This window comes from Synchiropus splendidus, chromosome 12, assembly GCF_027744825.2.
Source record: "Synchiropus splendidus isolate RoL2022-P1 chromosome 12, RoL_Sspl_1.0, whole genome shotgun sequence".
NCBI classification, from domain to species: Eukaryota; Metazoa; Chordata; class Actinopteri; order Syngnathiformes; family Callionymidae; genus Synchiropus; species Synchiropus splendidus.
This window is the reverse complement of record NC_071345.1, coordinates 15,768,428-15,788,795: the sequence shown is the minus strand read 5'-3', so window position 1 is coordinate 15,788,795 and position 20,368 is coordinate 15,768,428. Positions and strand designations below refer to the sequence as shown.

The 20,368-nt window shown below is 41.0% G+C and overlaps 1 protein-coding gene across 1 annotated transcript in view; it reads left to right on the top strand.

Annotated features, from left to right (window-relative positions):
* The window catches only part of LOC128767986 (myelin basic protein-like), a 32,819-nt gene that overhangs the window by 6,807 nt on the left and 5,644 nt on the right, over nucleotides 1–20,368 (top strand). The window contains exons 2-3 of the mRNA XM_053880444.1: nucleotides 2,768–2,825; nucleotides 10,969–11,044. Coding sequence (XP_053736419.1) covers nucleotides 2,781–2,825; nucleotides 10,969–11,044 — 121 coding nt within the window. The 5' untranslated portion in view covers nucleotides 2,768–2,780. The remainder of the gene's footprint in view (nucleotides 1–2,767; nucleotides 2,826–10,968; nucleotides 11,045–20,368) is intronic.

Below are 20,368 nucleotides of genomic sequence, written 5' to 3'. Positions count from 1 at the left end.
ATAGTCTTTTGTCGCCGATGGTCTGACTCTGACTGCCATGAAGGTGTGCAGTCAAGTTAGAGATGCATCGGGCTTATAAAAAATTCAAAGTTAAGCTGCTTGTTCACTCAATATAGAACACAAAGAGCCCATAGAAGAGATCATCACTCAGGCCAGACCTGGGCATATGCCTCCCTTAGCCTGTGTTTTTGCGGCCCTCATGAGGTCAGACTGAACCAATACAACTCATAAGTTGTCATTTAATGTCAGTTTTTTCATATCCTGTTTCTGTTTCAGCCAATAGTTGTTCAACAGTAAATACAACACATTCATGACTAAATTGTAGTTTCTTCTTTTCGTTTGACTATTTAGTATATTCCTCAAAATTCATTGAAGGAAAATTCAAAACATATTTTGAAATGAATTGCCTTTCCATCTTCGATGTTTGGTTCATAGTTTTATTATGATTTCTATTCAAATAATGTGGTTCATGCCACATTTACACTTCTCAATATCCTTGCTTCCATTGAACATTTTATGGTTCATTTCATCCTTTTTTTTCCATCACATTTCTTAGTCATCGCCGCCTGTCTTTTGGCATGATGGCCCGTCACAACAGTCACAGTTTATTATGTGGCCCTTTAAGAAATTTAACTGCCCACCTCTGGCTTAAGCAGATCATCTATAACTTCTAGTTCTTCACGCTTCATGCTTCCAGTTCTTCAAGGGATCCTTTTATTCTCACCAAGGTCTCCCCTTTCTAAATCCCTTATTAATGTATCTACTTGATAACAAGCAGATAAAGCAGCGTGCACCATCCGGTCCTGTTTTTAATTGATCCCTGGAGTTTTAGAAATCCATTTCCCTCTTTTTTTGTCAGCATAATTGTAGCATGATCGTTGTGAAGCTGTCTTGATGCCCGTTGACTTCTCACGCTTTCTCAGTTAGAGGACTGCAATATATCCGATTTTATTGCTAACTATTAGAGCGTGCCTTAATTACCTTTTTAACCATTCATTTCGCTCTTCTATTTTTAGATTCAAGGTGAAAGTGAATTCATGTCTTGCAGAATTCTACAAACTAAACTAACAGTTTTAGTGTGCCATGTTTGCGCAGGTTTGGTGCTAATCCCATGACGTACATTGATAAGACTTGTGACATTAAAACCGACTTTCAACAATATTCATATTCGAATATACCCACACTCCACACTGTTCATGCAAACGTTCATTAATGTTCATTACAATAAGACATTAGAAACTGTGTCCAAAGCACTGTCATAAAGTAAGCCTGCTTGCTCACGGTCTTCTGTGAATGTATTATAATTTAATAAGCCGCAATTCTCATGCAAGACTAGAAGCGTTCAAACATTAGTGGCCCTGGGAGATGCGGATGCTAAAGAGCCTGCGGTAATGTGCGACGCTGGCAGTAACTGCTTTAAGTCAGTAATGGATTCCTCCTGATTCTGTATGTATCCCGCCTTTCACGTGGGCTTCATTCTCCAGACAACCAGAAGGGACTCATGATTCAGCTACTTGTGTTGTGTGGCCTCTTGACAGGCAACTGTTTGGAAACATAACTATTGAATTGTAAATGACAGGAGCTTAATGGGATGTCATTAAAATAGAGTTTTTTTGTCAGCTGATTTGATAAGTACTGCTGATGAAAATGCAGCTTCAGCTCTGTGTCGCTCTCTGGATTATGCAACTCTCTTTTCTTGCAAGTCCTTGCAGGATCGCAGATATGGTTGTGTAACATTGCCGAGTGAAACTGGCTGTGAAGCTTCTCATTCAGACACACAGAGTAGGGCTGGCATCTCTTTACAGTCACACAGCTCTTCTTCCTCAGTCAATATTATACAGAAAGTAGTGTTCATAGCAGCAGCAACGCACTTTTTTAGATAAAATAAGCCTTTAAATGTGCGCATTTTAGTTTATAAAATGGTTGCCTCGCTCAAAACGTTTACATTGAAAGTGCAAAGATGGTCGATCCAGTATGATCTGACCGAAAATATCAGTCGCTGAAGCATTTACAGCAGCTTAAACTAAACTGTCAGTTAGTAAAAAGAAAACTGTCTCAAGTTGTCATCTCTCTTTGTTCCGGCCAATGTATTTATACATTTATATCGCATTCACCAGTGGAAGGTGGATTCACAGAATTCGTATCAAGGATGAGTCTTTGAAAAAGCTCCTTCCTCAATTGATCTGGAAACCAACAGTGTAGGTCAGGTCTATGCAGTGTTGTTTTTAAATTAATATCAGGTCTTTAATCTGCTCAAAAACTGCGTTTGGTTTTTAAATACATTCTAAAATAGATTAAATAATATTCTACTGGTTGATCATGGTTTGAAAGGATTTTTTCTTTCTTAAATCTGAGGCAAAAAGAAGCCTGGCGTCTGCAGAATCATTGATGTAATTAGTTTTTCAATCATCCTGCGTAACCTCATTATATTCTTTGTCAGATGTGTCTGTTGGAAGAAGCCTGTTCTGCCTGAAGTCTAAGTGTCACTGAGGGAATTAAAGAAATATGCCAGAAATGAACAGCCATGACTTTAACCTTGCAAATAAGGAACGTAAACATCAAAAACACATTATAATATTAACATCAACATTAACACATTATATATTAAATAAATAATTAGAAACAGCTTTCTTTCTTGCTTGTTTTGAGACATTTTTGCTTTAGATGAAGTTAATGCAGATGTCTTGTGGCTTTATTTTACAGCACCGTTTAACATTTTCTGCAGTTTTCCTCTGGTGTGACCTGATTCTCTCTCCTTCCCCCACAGTCTCTGTAGCAGCATGGGCCAACATCTTGGAAAGAGAGAGTCACCTACAGGGAGCAAGGTAGGACTCAATCTGATATTTTAATATTTGCAATTGTCTAGAAGTGTGTGCACTCAGGTTGACACTTATGGTATTAGGAGAAGGTATGTGTCTATTGAATTCTGACGTTTATCAGATAGACTTTGGCCCCAACTGAAGCAGGCTGTCAGGCTGTCGCAAGTCTGATGGTGATTTATGACTTTCGGTGAGCCTTCTGTTTCAGCATGAGCGTTTCATTTTTCTTCTTTGACAATGAAACCTAAAGATTAGAAAAATAAAAAAACATTAATCCAATATAATAATGCTAACCATGGATTTGGCTTCTCAACCTCTCGTGCTCTCACTCTTGGATTATGAGCAAATCCAAGAGTTTATACTAATCCATTAAACGTATTAAAGTCAGTGTGAATGAAGAGCTATCTTACTGTATATCAAGTGAAAATAGGTCTAAAAACGTGTGGAAAGTCTCTGTTTATTCTCGTAATTCTCTTGTTTTTGTTTGTGTTGCTTACGACCTCAGTTATTTACGAACAACAAGGCCTGCTGCTGATCCTTGAATCCAGTGGTGCTTCATATTTTTCGGTCGACTCAAACACCTTTCAGAATGATATTGGGATAGGAGCAAAACCCAAGAGGCCATAGTGGCTTTCTTTAGGTGAATGACTCTCTCACCGCACTAGCAGCTCAGGCATTAAGGAGCAAGAGCAGAAATGCTCCTTCACTAATGGAAAGAGGATGGGGAGATCCAAAAACAAGAGCAACCCTTCGTGCGTATTGGGTCGTTTGGAATTCAAAAAGGATTGACAGAATTGAAAGAATCTTGACAATTGACAATTTGCACTAAGGGCGTGAAGAATGTATAGTATTGTGACTGAAATCATTGCCCAACAAATACATGCATGCTGTCTGCTATGCAGTACATTTTCCATGGGCTTGTTGTGTCTCTCACCGCATGTAAAGAAAGAATAAAAATGCATTGCGAGATGTCCTTTAGGGCCCTGTATGGGCTGACGGATGGTACGCTAGGCAATGTCCCGTTGCTCGGGGCTTGGCCATTGCAAGTGGACTAGTCGCACTGACAATTTGAAGTGCTTCCAGAAGTTAAGGGATTTAAGTGTCGGTTATTTGGGTGTAGTCTGAGGCTGCAGACCTCCACCTGAAGCAAGGGAAACTCCTTCCTTCACAGGCTTTTAGCTAGGATTTTGAGAGGGGCCTCTCAATTTTGGACTTGTACTATACATGGCGTGGCACAAACTTTATATATAATGGGTAACAATTGCTGTTTTTAAGTTTGTCTTTTATTTGAGTCTAGATCAAAATATCACCATTAAGACTCAACGACAGCGTCAACCACGTCAGACATCCCACCACCGTCCATGAAATCACCCGGGACACCCCTTTAATGGAAACCAGTATGTGAAGCAGTTGTGCCACTTTTGCTCCCCCAGAAAAATCAATTTGATTTTTTTAATGAAATCGTTGGGCCCTACTGGAGAGGCTGATGGAGTAGCTGCTATGTTGTGATTGTTCGTGCGGAATCGTGGCCAGAACACACTCACTCTGTGTAGTTTTTGCGTGAGACAATGTCCAAATTAGATGCGTGATTTACATGGAACCGGCATGTGGCTGGTGGGCAGTGTTGTAACTTCTCTCTCCAAATAGAGTTGGATGTAGATATGTGCTAACGCCTCAAAGAAATACATTCACACATTTAAAGCTACTATTATTGACTGAAGCTTGTCCGAGTGTGAAGAACGTAGTGCAAAACAGTAAACCTGTGAGACAGCCTGTGGCCACTTTGACGTTTGAAAGTGTCCTGATAAAGCAAAACTCAGATCATCACAGCCTATGAACTGTAAGCTGACTATTTTTCTCGGTAAAACTGGCTTAAACGATTGTGTTGATGGACACACCAAGATGAGCAGCAGGATCAGAACCCCAAAAAATGTAAAATTTGAGATTTCCATGCAATATCAGTAATGCAGGCTATTCCCCACCTAATTCTTTCATGTTGCACGCTTATTGTCAAAATGTTTATGACCTGTAGGCTGGATTACCATGGTTACCAACATTGTACAGCATTTTTCTGGGCCCTTGTGTGTTGCTCGACAATAACCTGGTGAAGCTTTGCTGCTGCGACACCTCATGGCCAAACCCATTTGACCTCGGAAAGCAAATAGATGATGTGGTTGAAGGCTAACGTCCCGCCGTCACACACGCTTCTTATTTAACCATTAGTTCTGGACCATTTGTCTGGTCTTCAGCTTCACAGGGTTTAATAAGACTTTAGCTTGCCCGACCATCACAATTGACCGCTCGCATGGTCAAACGCCCCAAACCACACAGATCCTGTTTTATGCAAGGCGACAAGTGAATGAGTTTTTGTTGAACATGGGTTTGTTGCTTGGCCTGGCTGGAGTGATGCTGTCGTGGTGCAGTGGATGAGGTGAACCCTGACCAGCAGGGAGGCAGAGGTTATTAGTGCCTTTTGCCTGCAAAGCACACTCCTGATAGAAGAGCAGAGAAAAGAAAAGTGGCTTAAATTGTCTAGTGCGAAGCTGCCATGAGAAGAATCATGTCGGCCAGCCACTCGGAAACAGCCTTGTTTGCAGGGCTGGATAATTGTATTGAGTATCTCTGTGCCTGTCATTTGCTTTCCGCAGACTTTGGGCTTGATAGCAGCAGTCGCAATGTCAATTCAAAGGCCCTCAAAACAACCTGTTGTCATGGTAACTCCTAAACAGGAAGTGAGCTAAGGCCGGGTTTTTGTGCTTCAGTCAGAGTCGTAATTTTCCTCTTTTGTCCTTCCACATTCATCGCTGACCATGACTGTTCTGGTGCTTCTCACTGTGGATTATTGTGGAGATAACCAGATAGTAGTCAGATCTTGAATATGTATGTGTGGAGCCTGGAAGCTGGTGACTTGTGATGTATTCCAATGCTTCATGGCCAATGTACACCAAGCTTGAAAAAGAAAAGTCTGACTCTTTATCTACATCTGGCAGTGAGTCAGGAAACATTTGAGACGTGTCGGAGCAAATCCAAATATGTGTTGCTGTGGAATTTGCATTAGATATGTAAGCAGGTAACATACAAGTTATACTGTTCGATCAGACACTTCCCAAGTTCTGAGGGCAGACGTTTCACAGTGACTACACAATTGAATTGTTGGAAGACAATTCAATTCAATTCCATGTATATAAAGCAATAATTACTCAAGTATAAACAAATAAAAGCATGTGCTGCATCATGGATCATATTTCTGATGACAGTGTTAAATCACGTAATACTATACAACATTTTGTGAAGCTACAACTGGCTGCATCATCTGTGCGACACAGCCAAGTTTGAAGGTCTATGTCAGAACAGGGCACTGTATAGTAAATATTTATTTGCCTTACCAGGAGCGTCCAGATCTTAACCACTTAATCGTCTTAGCAGTGTCTGCCCTTCACATTTGTTCTTGTGTACTGTTTATGTTTACACATGAGTTCACATGATCTTAGTGCAGGTGAGTTCGTGTCACCTTCAACTTTCAGGTGTAAATATTCATGACTATATCCAGTTCAGTTTAACGGGGGCTACACAGTCTGACTTATTTTGATTTTATGAATCAAATATCCTTGCTTATGGTATAGATGAAACATCATTTCAAAACAAGAACTTCTTAAGCGCCAGTATGTGTCATTTCAAGAGTACATCAAAGTATAGTTGGAGTGTGCGTATTGTTATTATTATTATTATTATTACTATTACTCATCCATTCAGTCATAATGTTGACCACTCTCACAGAATATAAGTATTGTTTTATCGTGATCCTAAACTGAATTTACAAATTTAATAAGCATTGTTTGTAGCTCAGATTATAAAATGGAAAAGTGATACTGGTTGCGTCTAGAATGCCTGGCTGCTGCAGCTTTTTTTTTTTTTTTACGTATAATAGTTATGCGATATGTGATATGTTCATTCATGAGTTAGTCCAACAGAATTGTTTTTTTAAATTACTTTTTTTGTTTTGTTTAAAGTCAAATTATACTGTGCAAAAATATTTTTACCCATATAATTTTTTCCCTTTGAAGTGTTATAATATAAATGTCATTATAACCATGAGCTCAGTGGGATAGCTGATAAACTTTCACAACGCACTTCAAGCTCTCTTCACGGAAAGTGATGAATCTTTCAATGATTTATGTATCTAGATGGTAAATGTAACCTGTTCCTCGACCATGAAAAGTCCATACATCCAGTTTTTGCGTTATTTCGCCAACAGACAGCACAGATGATCACTTGGCATCTGTAACTTGTTTTTAGTTGAGGGACTAGTTTCTTTTTATTCTATTGCTTTTGGGCCTGCATGGGTGTGAAATGATGGAAAATAAATGCACTGGTAGGCGTCATTACTTTCGACGACACAAAGGTCAGGGGTTAAACAACATGTTGCTCAACAGCATGTCACAACTCCTTTGTCGATAGAGTTCCAACTCCACATTTGTTTTTGTGTGATGTTGAGGAAGTCATCTTGTGCCATAGAACAAACACCTCAAATGCTGAATGAATACTTTCTTTCCCAAAGTTAATTTCTAACTAATGTTTTATGGTCATTTGTGCCCAATTTTATGTTCTCACACTGCTATATCAAGAGACTAGGGACATTTCTGTTTTTGACTCTGCTCATTTCAAGGTTGCCGTACAGCGACTACACTGTCTAGTTCAACCACTTAATCTTTCTGACAGTTGAAATTGAACGGCTGTACTTTCCTGCACCACTGCAAATTAGCATATGATCTTAAATTAATAAGGGGAAGTCTTTGAGTTGTCAGCTCAAAGGACCTTTAATATAAACCCATTTGAGCCTCATTTAGATGTCATGATGGATAACACGTGCAGGTGGAGTCTGTCACTCTCATCAATGCAGTGTTGTTGAAATATTGAGTTATGAAATACAATTTCAAAGTGGTTCAGGGTGCTCATACCGTCGCTGGGACCTGTTTGCTATAGCAGTCCGACCATGTCTCGTCCCCGCCTGTCCTGACGTGTGTTCAGCTTGGGCAAATGCCACATGAGTGCAAAATCCACACATTAATCCTTTCGCCGGCTAAACTGTTAGCCCCATGTGCCTCCATAATCTCATCATTTTTTATTTCCCTCGGTTGTATTAATCCAATAGCGGTTGAGGTGACCTAAAACAAACAAATATGACTCAGTGTATTTAGCTGTTTAGGTTGTATTCTCTCCAGATGCTGATCGGATACGAGACATTAAGCCTTTTTAGGAGGTCAAAAAATCGAAACTGAGTTGCCCAAGTGGTGGCTGGATGCTATTGGAGTTAGAATTCTGCAACCCACACCTTTAAAAAGATCTAATAAGGAGTTTTGAGAAGTGACCCCTTTCAAATCCCTTTTTGTGTGAAGACTTCAAATCGCAGTCTCTGCGCAGAGTGCCTCATGTCTTTTAACCATGCCTCTGAATCATCTCTCAACTGAATAGTGAAGAAATTGTCGGCATCTCCAGAGATGTGTCTTGAAAACCATGGACTTTTGAGAAAATGCAGGAGCTGCTGTTGTTGTTAAGGGTCTCACATGGCCCTTATGTTCATGGTCGGAATGATTTGGGCTGTCGTCATGAGGACATTTATTTGAGTAATTGTGCATAGCAAGAACATTTGTCACACGTAATTTGGTCCAGAGTATAACAGCTTGAACGGATACATGGATACTACATGGATAATTCAGAAGGCATCTCATTTAGTGGTTCTATACGACCCACAGGGGTCGGATGATGCAGTGCCGCATCTTGCTTGTACACTTGTTTGTACAAAGAAGAAAGAGGAGCTTCCTGTGTGGCTTAATACAAGGCGGGATACCAAGAGGAATTTGTTGTCGACTCAGCACAGTGGATCGACCAGGTACCTGGCGTGGATGCCAAGTGATTACCCACCACAGGTCTATAAAGACTCGAAAAAGCAAGTGGCGATGAGAAAGAAGTTCCTGGAAATAGAGGCAGAGGCACATATTTGCTTCCCTGGGAAGCTGAATGTTTGGTAAGGTGGAAACCTGCCAAACCCCAGTGGTGGCACATCATGCCACTGCCACATTGCCAAAGGAATTCATTCACATTCTTAAGGTGGTCAATCATTTTTTGCGAACAATCGACACTCAAGTTTACTTATGGGACTCTGGAAATCAAAAAGACGTTCATTATGATGCTATAACTAAATCTATTTGTTCAGATTGTAAGTGGGCAGAAATTCATTCAATGAATCAATGACAACCATCAACTTTTTATACAATTGTTTATTGTACACATACAAACACCTTAAAGCTTTTTTAGCTTTAAGGTGTTTCCATTATTTTGTCCAACCACTGTACACTGACAGACACCACTGTGCATTCTCCCCAATATGAATGGATGTTAGAGCTGTTTTCATTTTGATAGTTATTTTATTTGATTTTATTTTAGCCAAGGCCTGAAGAGAAACTAGCCCATCTGTGCCCAGATACCAGGTCTAAGTATTTCAAATAATTTTCAGTGTACACCCCAAAATATTCTTGCTTGACTAAAGAAGTGTAGAAGAGGCAGTTGGTGGTGAAGAAGCAAAGTTCAATCTTGAACAGTGAGAGTTCTGCTGCACTCTATGCTAACTTTTATTCTCTGCTAATAAGGCCCAGTGTTTCAATGTTTTGTCACACCTCTGTTGTCAACTTCAAACACATAAAACTACACTCACTATGACACGATATCAATCTTTGCTTTAAACCTGTGGCTCATTAGAATAAGTGAGGGATGTTCTCTCCTTTTATCATTACTCTAGAGAGTGACCTTTTTTACATGCAAACAAAAAACGATATCCGGTGAGTCTTGTGATTAAACTCAAGCATGAAGGCTGACCTTTCACTCTGTATTTGGATTGACCTCAGCATAATTGCTATTGTCAAGTGTTTGATGGTTGCTCTTGTACTTTGCCCTGCAGTTAACAGTTTTGCGTCACACATCTCCACTGCACACAAACGCTTACACTGATTCCCTTTGCTGGCAGACCGACGCGGAGAGACCGATGTAATTTGTATGTCTTCGTAAAAGGAAAACAGTAAGAGGATTTATTCAACTTGAGGATGCAACATTCAGTGCCATCAGGATCAACTTCCACGAGAGGTTTTCAAACGGACTTGTTACCCACACAGGACATGAGTCGGTCTTAGTCAGCAGGTTGAGAATGAGCAAAACAGGGGTGTGTGAACCTGCACAGCTGGATCAACACTTCTGTTAAGCAGATAAGATATTCACTTGTTCTTTGTGGTTTAGGATTCATTCAGATCCTGTTTTCCCAGGGTATTTTACTGCACTTGACCGTAACCTTTGTCTACACAAGCTAACAGTATCCCAGCTATGCAGACTTAAAACTGAATCAAACAGATAAATATGTTGTGCTACATATTTTAATGCGTACTTCATGTTGTATCAAACGTGGTCGTAAAACGGTAAGAATGAAGGCCCGCTTGTGAATATCAACGACAGAGTTCATGTGTTATAACGTTAAATTCTACCTTTCCAAGTGTAGGGATTGCTGTTTTTTTCTTTGTAATGTTTTGTTGCGGAAGTGCAACTGTACTATGTAGTGTACCTACTGTTCTTTTCAGTTACGATATGGGCTTGCAGGTGAAATACAATATGTTTTCCCTTCTGGTTCCTTTTTTAATTTTCTTTTTATCATTCTATTCAACCGCGTCAGTTCGTATTCATGTTATAAAACAGCGCAGCCTGACCTCACTGTGAACCAACAGATCTATGAGCCAAAGGAAATAATCAAAACAAGTTTTTTTTTTTAATCCATGAACTGATCCATTCTTTCATCATATGTTTGCTGCAACATCCTGTTGACCCCAGTCTCACAGCTTCACTGTTTAACTTAAACAAAGCACTAGAAAAATGAGTTGTGCTCAACTTAATGTATGATGAAACATGATGATATGCATGTGTATCAATATGAACCATTATTTGAGTTTGAGTTACAAAGGTAAGGGGTTGATGTAATTAAACATCTGACGGCTGTGACGCACCTCTCCTCCATCCTCTCTGTCACTGTTGATCTGTCTTTGCTCTGTTGCCATGGCATCACTGTGCTCACCTTTTTTTCCCCCCATTTGTTTTTGTGTTTCTATTAAAGGCTCCATCACCTGAGCCCATAGAGGAGGCGAGAACAGCAGCAGGAGCAGAGTCGGAATCACAAGACGAGGTCTTTGGTAAGAGATTGAACATCATTGGTTTATTGTCAGCTCCCAGTGCGGGACTATAAAGTAGGTCAATTATTTTTTGTTCAAGCTATCTAAAGGGGCGAGCAATGGATGATGCACCAAGGCAAGACAAAGGTTGCTTGTAATACGTTGAGCCAAATTTGTCTTTTGTGATCCGTCCTTTCTGTCCTGCTGAGTTTCCTTCAGCAAACCAGCATCACCCATGGCGGGCTTTCAAAAGTTCAGGGAGTTTTCTGAACCACTTCACTTGGAAAGGGCATTTGAAATGTTCCTCTGGGTGTCCTGTAGGGGGTGCTGTAGGAGTGTTGAGCATGATAACACAAGAAGGTTGGACAGTTGTCACCAGCTCCGTGACAATTGTCTTGGACTACATTACTAGGTGGATCTCCAGTTTGGTAGCCACTGCACCTCATCTCTGTAGGTGGTAGGTATTGATGGGATTATGAGGCTTCATGAAGCAGTGTCCTCATTTTCAGAGCCCATGTTGTTTTTTAAACAATGAGCGCCACCTACTGAGCTCTGGCTACCACAGACTCACAGCTGAGGCAGCGAGGAATTAAATCAGCTCCTTTAAGAGACCACCTGTCAGACTAGGGTGGAATGTCCAGGTCTGTTTTCGCTGCTGGTTGTCACGACTCTCCGTTGGAGATAAGGTGGGGCTGTCAGTCATCTTGACGTGACAGTAGAACAGCTGCTCCTCCATCTCAAGCCAGTTGAGGTTCCCTGGGCCCCTTTACTGGATGCCTCATGGACACCTCCTTGTTTAGGTACCAGGAACACTGGCTAGAGGCAGATCTAGGGCACTGTGGAGAGACTTGGGCAGGCTTTTCGCTAGGATGGCGTCTGCAAAACAAGAAAAAATGTACGCCCAATTCTTGACCGTAGCTTGGCAGCCAGATGCCGCCATATACCAGCGTAATGTGGTGGCCAGGGTCGAGAATCGCCGTCCATTTTTTCTTGTTTTGCAGACGCCCAGACGCCCTCCTAGTTGACCTCAGTATTGAGATGAGTAAGGGTTCTGGGAGGAGGGAAGCCTGGGTCACTTTTCTGCAGGTGCTGCCCCCATTACCTGACCTAAGCAACACTGTTGAAAAAAATGTTTTCAAAGGAAATTAATCGACCCTGAAAATGAAGATAAGATTTACATTGTTCATGAAGAATGTGTTTATGGCTTGATGCTCTATAGAAATAGAAACTGGTGAATGTTGTTCCATTAACTGTTTCATACAGCTTTTATTTAGCCACATTTTAGTGGACATTACATACTTCATGTGAAGTCATTTGAAGAGGGAACTCCCTGAACATATGATATTGGTCTGTATTTTAGTTCACATTTACATTATAGTCGACTCAATCAGATGTTGGGGGAACACACAGATTTAGTGTAAAGTTTCTTTTTTTCTTCACTTTTCTGAGGGGAAGGGGTTTATGTAATGCTGCAAGTCAGCAGATGAGGGCAGAATTTGTTGGATAACCAAGTGGGTATCTGACTGGTTCCTAGATCTGAACTGAGAGGGAATTGTTTGGTCTCCAGTTCTGAAATATTTCTGCTAATCCCAAATGAATTCCTAGATTATAGCGCACGTGAAAAAGTGTTGGGTTTTTTTTCTGCTTGGGTTTATAACATATATTGTTAAGTGGCCAACAAACATGCTGGTCAGTGCTGCTTGATGAAGAATACAACTTTTTGAATCAATATTTTTTATTTTATTAAACCTTTAGGAATCAAATCTGTCACTAACACAGCATGAATAATGCTTGTGGTTTAAAGAAAGCAGGCAGAGATAAAGGGAAGATGAGCACTAGGAGCAAGCAAAGGTAAGGACTTCACAAGCTGGAGGGAAAACAACCCAGATGCTTTTTGAGTCTATTAAGGATGAACTGACACCTGGCGTTTGGAAGTCAGTGCTGATTTTCTTTAGATGTAATGGCAGAAACACATCTATTCTCTGCTGATCTTGGCATTTACAGTAATTGGAAGCCACCTAAGCTGCGGCGAGACACTTCTGCACTCAGAATTAATAAATGCGACTTCCTTTCTGGAAGTAATGACTCTTCTCACAAGATTTTTTTTTAGTTGGTATAAATAGAAACCTTGGATTGGATTGATCGGTAACCCAGCACGCTGCTTCGGCAGCTGCTAATAATGTCCTCTTTTTGAAACACGTGTCATTGATCAGCGGGGAACAGACACCAGGGCTCGCCTCTGACAAGAGTGATGCTTCAAAGCAGCACACGTACGAGAGCTAACATGTGCCACTGGCTGATGTATGATCCACGGAAAGCTATGGATTTGCTGTATAGATCACACGTCTGAGCGCACGGTCCCAACTGGGTCACTCGATAAAAGTGGTGCCATTTCCATGTCGGACAACTCATGAGCAGTTTGTGAGACACATGCAAAAAATACTGTCCCACTACTCCCGATTACTTTAACTATTATTTTTATTGAATTCATTTAAATACCTTCATGACTGCACTTATATATTGCATATTTGTTGTATTAGTACTTAGTTAATCCTAAATTGTCAATAATGGAATTTTTAAAATTATTCTTCTTCAAAATGTAATTTAAAGCAGTAAAAAGTGCAAGTATTTTTGAGTATATTGTGAATACTCGTGCTTAAAAATCATGACTACATTTTCATTTTAACTATAGCGATTATTATTTTTGCAATACTCATGCAGCCCTATTACATTTATTTTATTGGAGACTTACTGAATTTAGATTCTAATCAGGGTGTTTTTTTTTCTTGTCCCCATCATTTAGCAATACTTTTATTAATTCTGGATAAATCTTTGGACTTACTCTTGATAAGTGGTCATTTCTTCCATTTTGCATTACAGTCAGAAAAATCCTTTTCTGTTTCCCAGTTTAGTGTCTGTTAAGCCTAGTTGAGGAGTGAGATTTTGGCCTCTTGCAAAGGTTCTGTCTGTTATGAAGTTACTTAAAGAACTTAAAGAAGTGTCTTTGTCATGGCCTGTACATGTAAGTCTTATGTGGTGGCACTGTATTCAAGACTGTGGAACAGGTATAAACCCCGTTTTAGAAGAAATTATACTTTTTTTTTATCATACCGAATAGCATCAAGGGAATACTTTTTTGAATGACTATGTCAGGAGCTAATTCTATGTGGGACTTTCCGTGGGGAACTGCATGTTCCTGGTAAAAATGACGAAAAAAAGTGTAGGATTTATTTTTACTGTGACATTGAAACATGTAGTACAGAAGACTTGAATTAAAAACTTTTAAATACATTTTGACAAAATTTGACATTTTATAGAGCTCACAAAATGTAGCGTATCATGTAACAACCCAGTGGGGTGAGTGGTTTGTAACAGTTGGCAATTCAAATAGAAAAATAATACTGTAAGCAGCAATTCACTTTAGAGGTAGGTGCAAACTGTGTTCCGATAAGACTGGATCAGACTGAACTGAAATGGAAGTTTGTGACCTGCATAGTCTTTTTCAGTTCTATCCACAGTCATCTCACTCAAGGGTTTGGTCGGCGAGTTATTTATTTTCCCAACTCTGGGTTATTCCCATAATTTTACCATCGTGAAAAACAATCTGCCATGATATCAATAGAGGCCATACATGTAAAGCCATAGTTTTACTGTTGAAACATGCTCAGCACAATCTCGTATCTCAGGTTCTTTGAGCTCATTTTGTCCTGTCTCAATACACCGACCCATTTTCTTATCACCTTGTTAACCATTTTAAGGGAACATTGTTTCCCTGTGCCAGCACACCGAGGCTGAACTAATGCACCGCCATTAGGTAGGATATAAAGTCAAGCGAAACAAAAAAGTGATTTCAACCAAATTAACAAGCAGCGAGGGGTTTATGACAGCACCGCTTCATGGGAGTCTGCTCAGTTGTCATGACTCATCCGAGGCCGTACAGTGTCAGGGTATGTCTCTATGCTGCACTTCCTGTTTGCACTGCTTTTCCACTGAAAGCAAACACCACCATCAGCTGTGCGGTTGTTAAAAGCCCATTATGGCTCCATTACCTGGCGCGGGCTGCACCAAGTCTCACTCAGCCCAGCAGACCCCCTTCTCCGTGTCTGCTCACACCATTCTGACTCCGTCTGGGTCAGTGTTACTTCATCAGCACGGGGAAGTGAGGAGAAGTAAGTACCCGTGTTGATGGACGGGATCGGAGCATGCTGGAAAATATGAGGCAATAAAACGGCTTCAGTGTTTGGTTTGAAATGGATTTGAATGACATATTATATATACTGGGTTCTTTAGTTGCATTGTGTTTTATTGCTATTGCCTCCTAACTGTTGTAGTTTCACCAAAACATTTGTATACTCAAGACACTCAGGCTTCATTTCTAGGCCCCATTCCCCGTGTAGTTTCTTGAGTTCTTGACGCACAGGGGCTTTGATTTATCCTCCATTTGGCTGCCGATGATGGAGGTGTTGCGTAGCCGGACAAAATAAATAGTGGCTGATTCTTCCGTGTCCTTCTCCTTATAAATAGAGTCTCACTCCCCATTCATGATGAACAGGACAGCATCTCACCAGTCAAGAGAGTGCCGTTCACCCAACCTGCGTCTTTTAGCACTTGCTTTCGCATTTCTTGATGCATTTTTTATAGACCCAAGATTTGACAAGTGCAAGCACCAAATATGTCGATGATGTCACATCCTGCATACAATCCAATTTTGAAGAGCATTTTTCAACAAACCCTCTTCCTGAAGATCCCATAGCTCCATTATAGCAAGAAATATCAATGGCACAGTTGCTATTAAATGAATGCGTAGCTCTTGTCGCTTCTTCCACGGCAAACGTGCGGACCCTATTTTGAAGTGGCTTTCCTTCATGTACAACCTAAATTCCCTCTACAGTAGCAGTTCATTTTTGGTTGATATCAAAGTACAATTGTGTAGCATTTAAATGAAATGACCATCAAGCACATTGTATTTATGCAGCTTGATGTGGATTTATTGATTGACATAAAACCTTGTGGAAGCCGTTGACTTAATAATATGACAACATGTCAACTAGTTAGAGAACTGAATACGAAAGAGACTAACTTTCTCAGAGGATGAACTTCAGGTTCAAGACCAAATAAGACCCATTTACTTCAAATCCTCCCTCATGGTGTCTCTCTTGAAACATGGCCATCATGATGTAAGACAGCCGTTCCTTAGTCCATGCACCATGTACTTCCATCCTAATTGCTTATGGGAGCTCCAAGACGATATTAAACTGGAGATAACACAGGCTGCAGCACACGTATTGATTTTGTGTAGGCCAGGTGGGATTAGTTAAGGCAGCTCTTCTGCCTTTTTTTAGTCTTCAGATGAAGTCCGGGAAAGCTACATAGGCTTTTCATAGCACACATTAGTATGTGACTTTAAAAGAATTGGGGACATTGGAGTCGATGTTTGTGTCTCGCCCTGCGATGTAGTCGCGAGACGTCTGGTGTCTAACTCCCTGTGAGCACCATGTCAGATGTGATTAACTTCTTATGAGGTGCAATAATACACAATTATTTGAAATTTAGATGCCTAACTTGAAGTTGCTGCACCAGTTTACATCATTGTAAATGAATACTCCCCATTCCTTGTCTGTATGTATCATTCAATAAGGTTTTTTTTGTGTGAAATGAATCTTATTTTCTAATAGTGAGATATGGATCTCAAGCCTTATATTTGATGCATGTCTTTGACAGCTATTACCCTTTCCTATTTATAGAGCCAAATATCCGGCGGGAAATCCGTGTCTTGTTTTGCCTTTTTTAAATACCCGTGTACCCTATTGGAAATACTGGCCAGAAAATACTGTTATTTGCGGAGTGCTGCTATGTTTTCACTGGCTGAAGTCATGAGTGTGGTGGCTGAGTTATTTGTCTCGGTGGCAGAGACGGACACTGGCCGGCACGAGCCCTGGCACTGCCAACATGAAGCACCTCCTTTCCTCTCAAAAGCCCTGATTGTTGAAGGGCAGCTTCCATCACTGCTCCAGTGTTCTGTGCTTTCACACTATTGTTCGGATTCTCTTTCACCTCCCCTTCTTCCCTCTGATCTTGAAGGCTTTGCTGGGTAGTTTGTCTCCAGTGGAAATCTTTTTTTCATAGGAAATATGGGCGCTGCTCGTGGCCCCTCCCAGGTGTCTCTTTTTTATCGCAGTATGTTTCACAATATGCCTGCTCAAACAAGTCGTGGTGTTAGTCGGGCCGTGAGATCAACCACTTGAGTCATCTAGCTTCCATCTGGACGGCGAGGTCTGGGTGTGTCAAGAGCTGGTTTATGACATGACTTTAAGTGGAGACAAGGATGGACAGGCTGGAGAAGCAAGGCAGCTTAAGCTGAAGTGCCGGTGCAGCTGTGGCCAAGTGCAGAGTGTGTGACACATTTATACAGTGGGATAATTACCCAGAAACCACCAGATTGTGTCCATGTCCAGCTGCGAAGCATTACACTTGACTTGCACCAGTGCTCTCTCTCTCTCAGATGGGTCATGTTGAACCGTCACTGCCAGTGTCAAACTGAAGTTTAAAGCTGAAGACAGCTGTCAGCTTGTTTAGGGAGGAGCCATGAATCAAGCTGACAAAACAACATTTGCGTTTTAAGTATCACATTTTTTGTTAAAAAGATGTCGAGTTTCAGAATAGTACGATAGAATTGGGATTCACAGTTACAGTGGTCATTGTAATTCTGGTGTCTGCATATTGAGATTTTGTAGCTGAAATAGCCTCTAGCTTTGGAATAAAACACACAAAGGGATGCTCTTTCAAATGACTTGTTGAAAGAGCATCCCTTTTTAGAACTTATCTGGCTCACAATAGCAATAGTTGATGTGTTCATTCTCTTTCCCAGGGTACATTAGCAGGTTGTTTGGGTCCCATTTGGTCCCAACCAAATGCCCAGTTCTCTTAACCCTAGCATGATTTTCCTGTATGATAAATTCCGGGGATCTGAGTTTCATTTGTGTTAGGTAAATCTTCAATCTTCAAACGTGTGTTGAGATTTTTGGGTCGCACAACAGACAAAACCAATGCCTTTTTTAACTTCCTGTGTGGGGTCTCTTCTCCAACAAACCCCCCAAAAATCTGTTAAGATTTTGAAAATCCTGATGTGTACTCCGCACAGAACTCACAGGTACACATCAAATAGAACATTTTAAAAGAAGAATCTTTTACATTTAAACGACTATAAATCCATTTTACTTCAATGAAAAAGGCGGCATGTCTGTATGAACGGGCCTCATTCTGGAGGAACCCTGTGGTTTTGTGATCTTCCTGTATTATGATGAAAAGATCATGGAAATGACTGTGTTACTCCATATTCGAGATGAAAAGTTTTGATGAACTGTTTTGACAGTGTCTGAGCTGGTGAGGCCTGTTATGACCAACAGCGTCATTCAATTCGCCTTATGTTTGTTGTCCCAATGTTCACCTCTGTGCCAGACACCCAGACAGATCAGTGACAGCGAAACGTCTGGCACACCTCTGCATGGATTGCATAACTATAGAGAGGTTTCAGGCTACAGGCTGTTCACCATTTATGACTGGACTCTTTTTATTTTCTCATGATTTCTACCGGGAAGTGGAGTTTTGGCAGTGCTGGCATCCTGCTTCCTTAAACAATGTTAACAGTTTAGGGAAGAAACAATGCTATGTGTCAGGACACGTGTCAATAGTGGTTGTGATTACAGATCAGTGTCTGTTATTCAGGTCCAAAATAAATACAGCAGCTCTCTGTTTATTTAATGGAGCTGCCAACTTCCATGCACCAAGCAGTTTAATCCCCTATTTCCTGCTTTCATTTTTTTCTGTTTCCCGTGTCAAAATGTACTTAGATAAGGTTGCTGTGACTTTGCGTTGAGTCACTGAGGTCACATTTGATCCAAGTTGACTTGGATGAGAAGAAGGGAAGGCTTCTGCTGTGTGCTCTTCTTAACCCCAGATAGATCTCTGAGGGCCTTGTGTCACAAATGCCATATGGGAAACAGAGAGGAGCTTTTTCCTCCGACCATGTGGGTGCTTCAGATTGGATGTGGATGCCAGCGCCAGATGGATGCTCACCCCTGGGTAGGAGGTTTGGTCTTGCGCCACATAGGAGGAATACTTCCCGTGCCTCAGTCCCACCATGCCTCTTGTTGTGGTCTCAGATGCTGGCCTGCAAGTCCTCTTCACATTGAGAAAGAGGAAGAAAAATGAAGGGATTTCAGCCCACTCTGCATTCCCCATCTATCCAGTTTCAGATCTAGCTTCCTCGTCCGACACAGAATACGTCTGCGGGCTTCTTTCTTTTTTTGTCAAATGTTCAATTCAATGTTTTGACGTTCCTCACCTCAGATGAATTGCTATTTTTGTATACGACTTGCAAGCAGCTCCATTAGTGCATCGTCTGTAAAGCAAAACTGGCAGCCCACGCTCGACTAGGAGGGTGGAAGGTGAAAGACTAGGGTGAGGTGCGGTGTGGGGGACTTGGGAATTCTTCCAGAATCAGCTGTCCATCGATAGGACCACAGACATTCGACGTGATCTAGGTTTGCAGTCATCTCAGGGAGGAGGACGGCCGTGCCTCGCATAGTCCCGCGAGCTTCTCTGTTAAGTATCATGACAGGGTGTGGCTCACAAACTCAGGCTTGACACCCCTGTAGATGAGGATGGCTGAAACACCTCACACATCCCCACTGTGGGACGAATCGAATCGAATCAAATCCACTTGCAAAAGGGACAAACCATCATGTACTTTGCAAGGTTCCCTCGCTACATCTGTTACTCTGACAGTAGACCCTTGGAATGCTTCCTGGCATCTCTGTTAAAGTAGGGTGGTTAGAATTAGATAAATGCCAGTTCTACTCAGAGTCTCTTCAGAATGACCAGAAAAAAGCACATTATTTTTGTGGTTCTCGTGATCTGTAATGCAAATGTAATATAATGTAATAATGTAAATAATGTAATAACAAAATGAAGCATCAACTTACCTTCAAAATAATATCATTTTAATGACCTCTAGTTACTCCATCATATATGGTAGTATACAATGAACAAAACCTGACTCACACAGGGATATTCTGTATGAGCGAGAGACACTCGTGTTAACAATAAAAGATGGTTGACTGGAGCAAACAGTGCAAACCTGCGCCTCACCTGCTTTCATCTCTCGATTGAGATGGTTAAACCTCGTCTGTTTCAAACTTTTGTTCTATGACAAACATCTTCTGTCAGCTTTGACCTTTTTTTATTCTGGACTTCAGACCTTAAGTCAGCACTTTTCGACAGGCACTGACTCAAGGATGAATATGTTCTTAGATTGTTAAATGATGTTTGAAATTGAATTTCAGC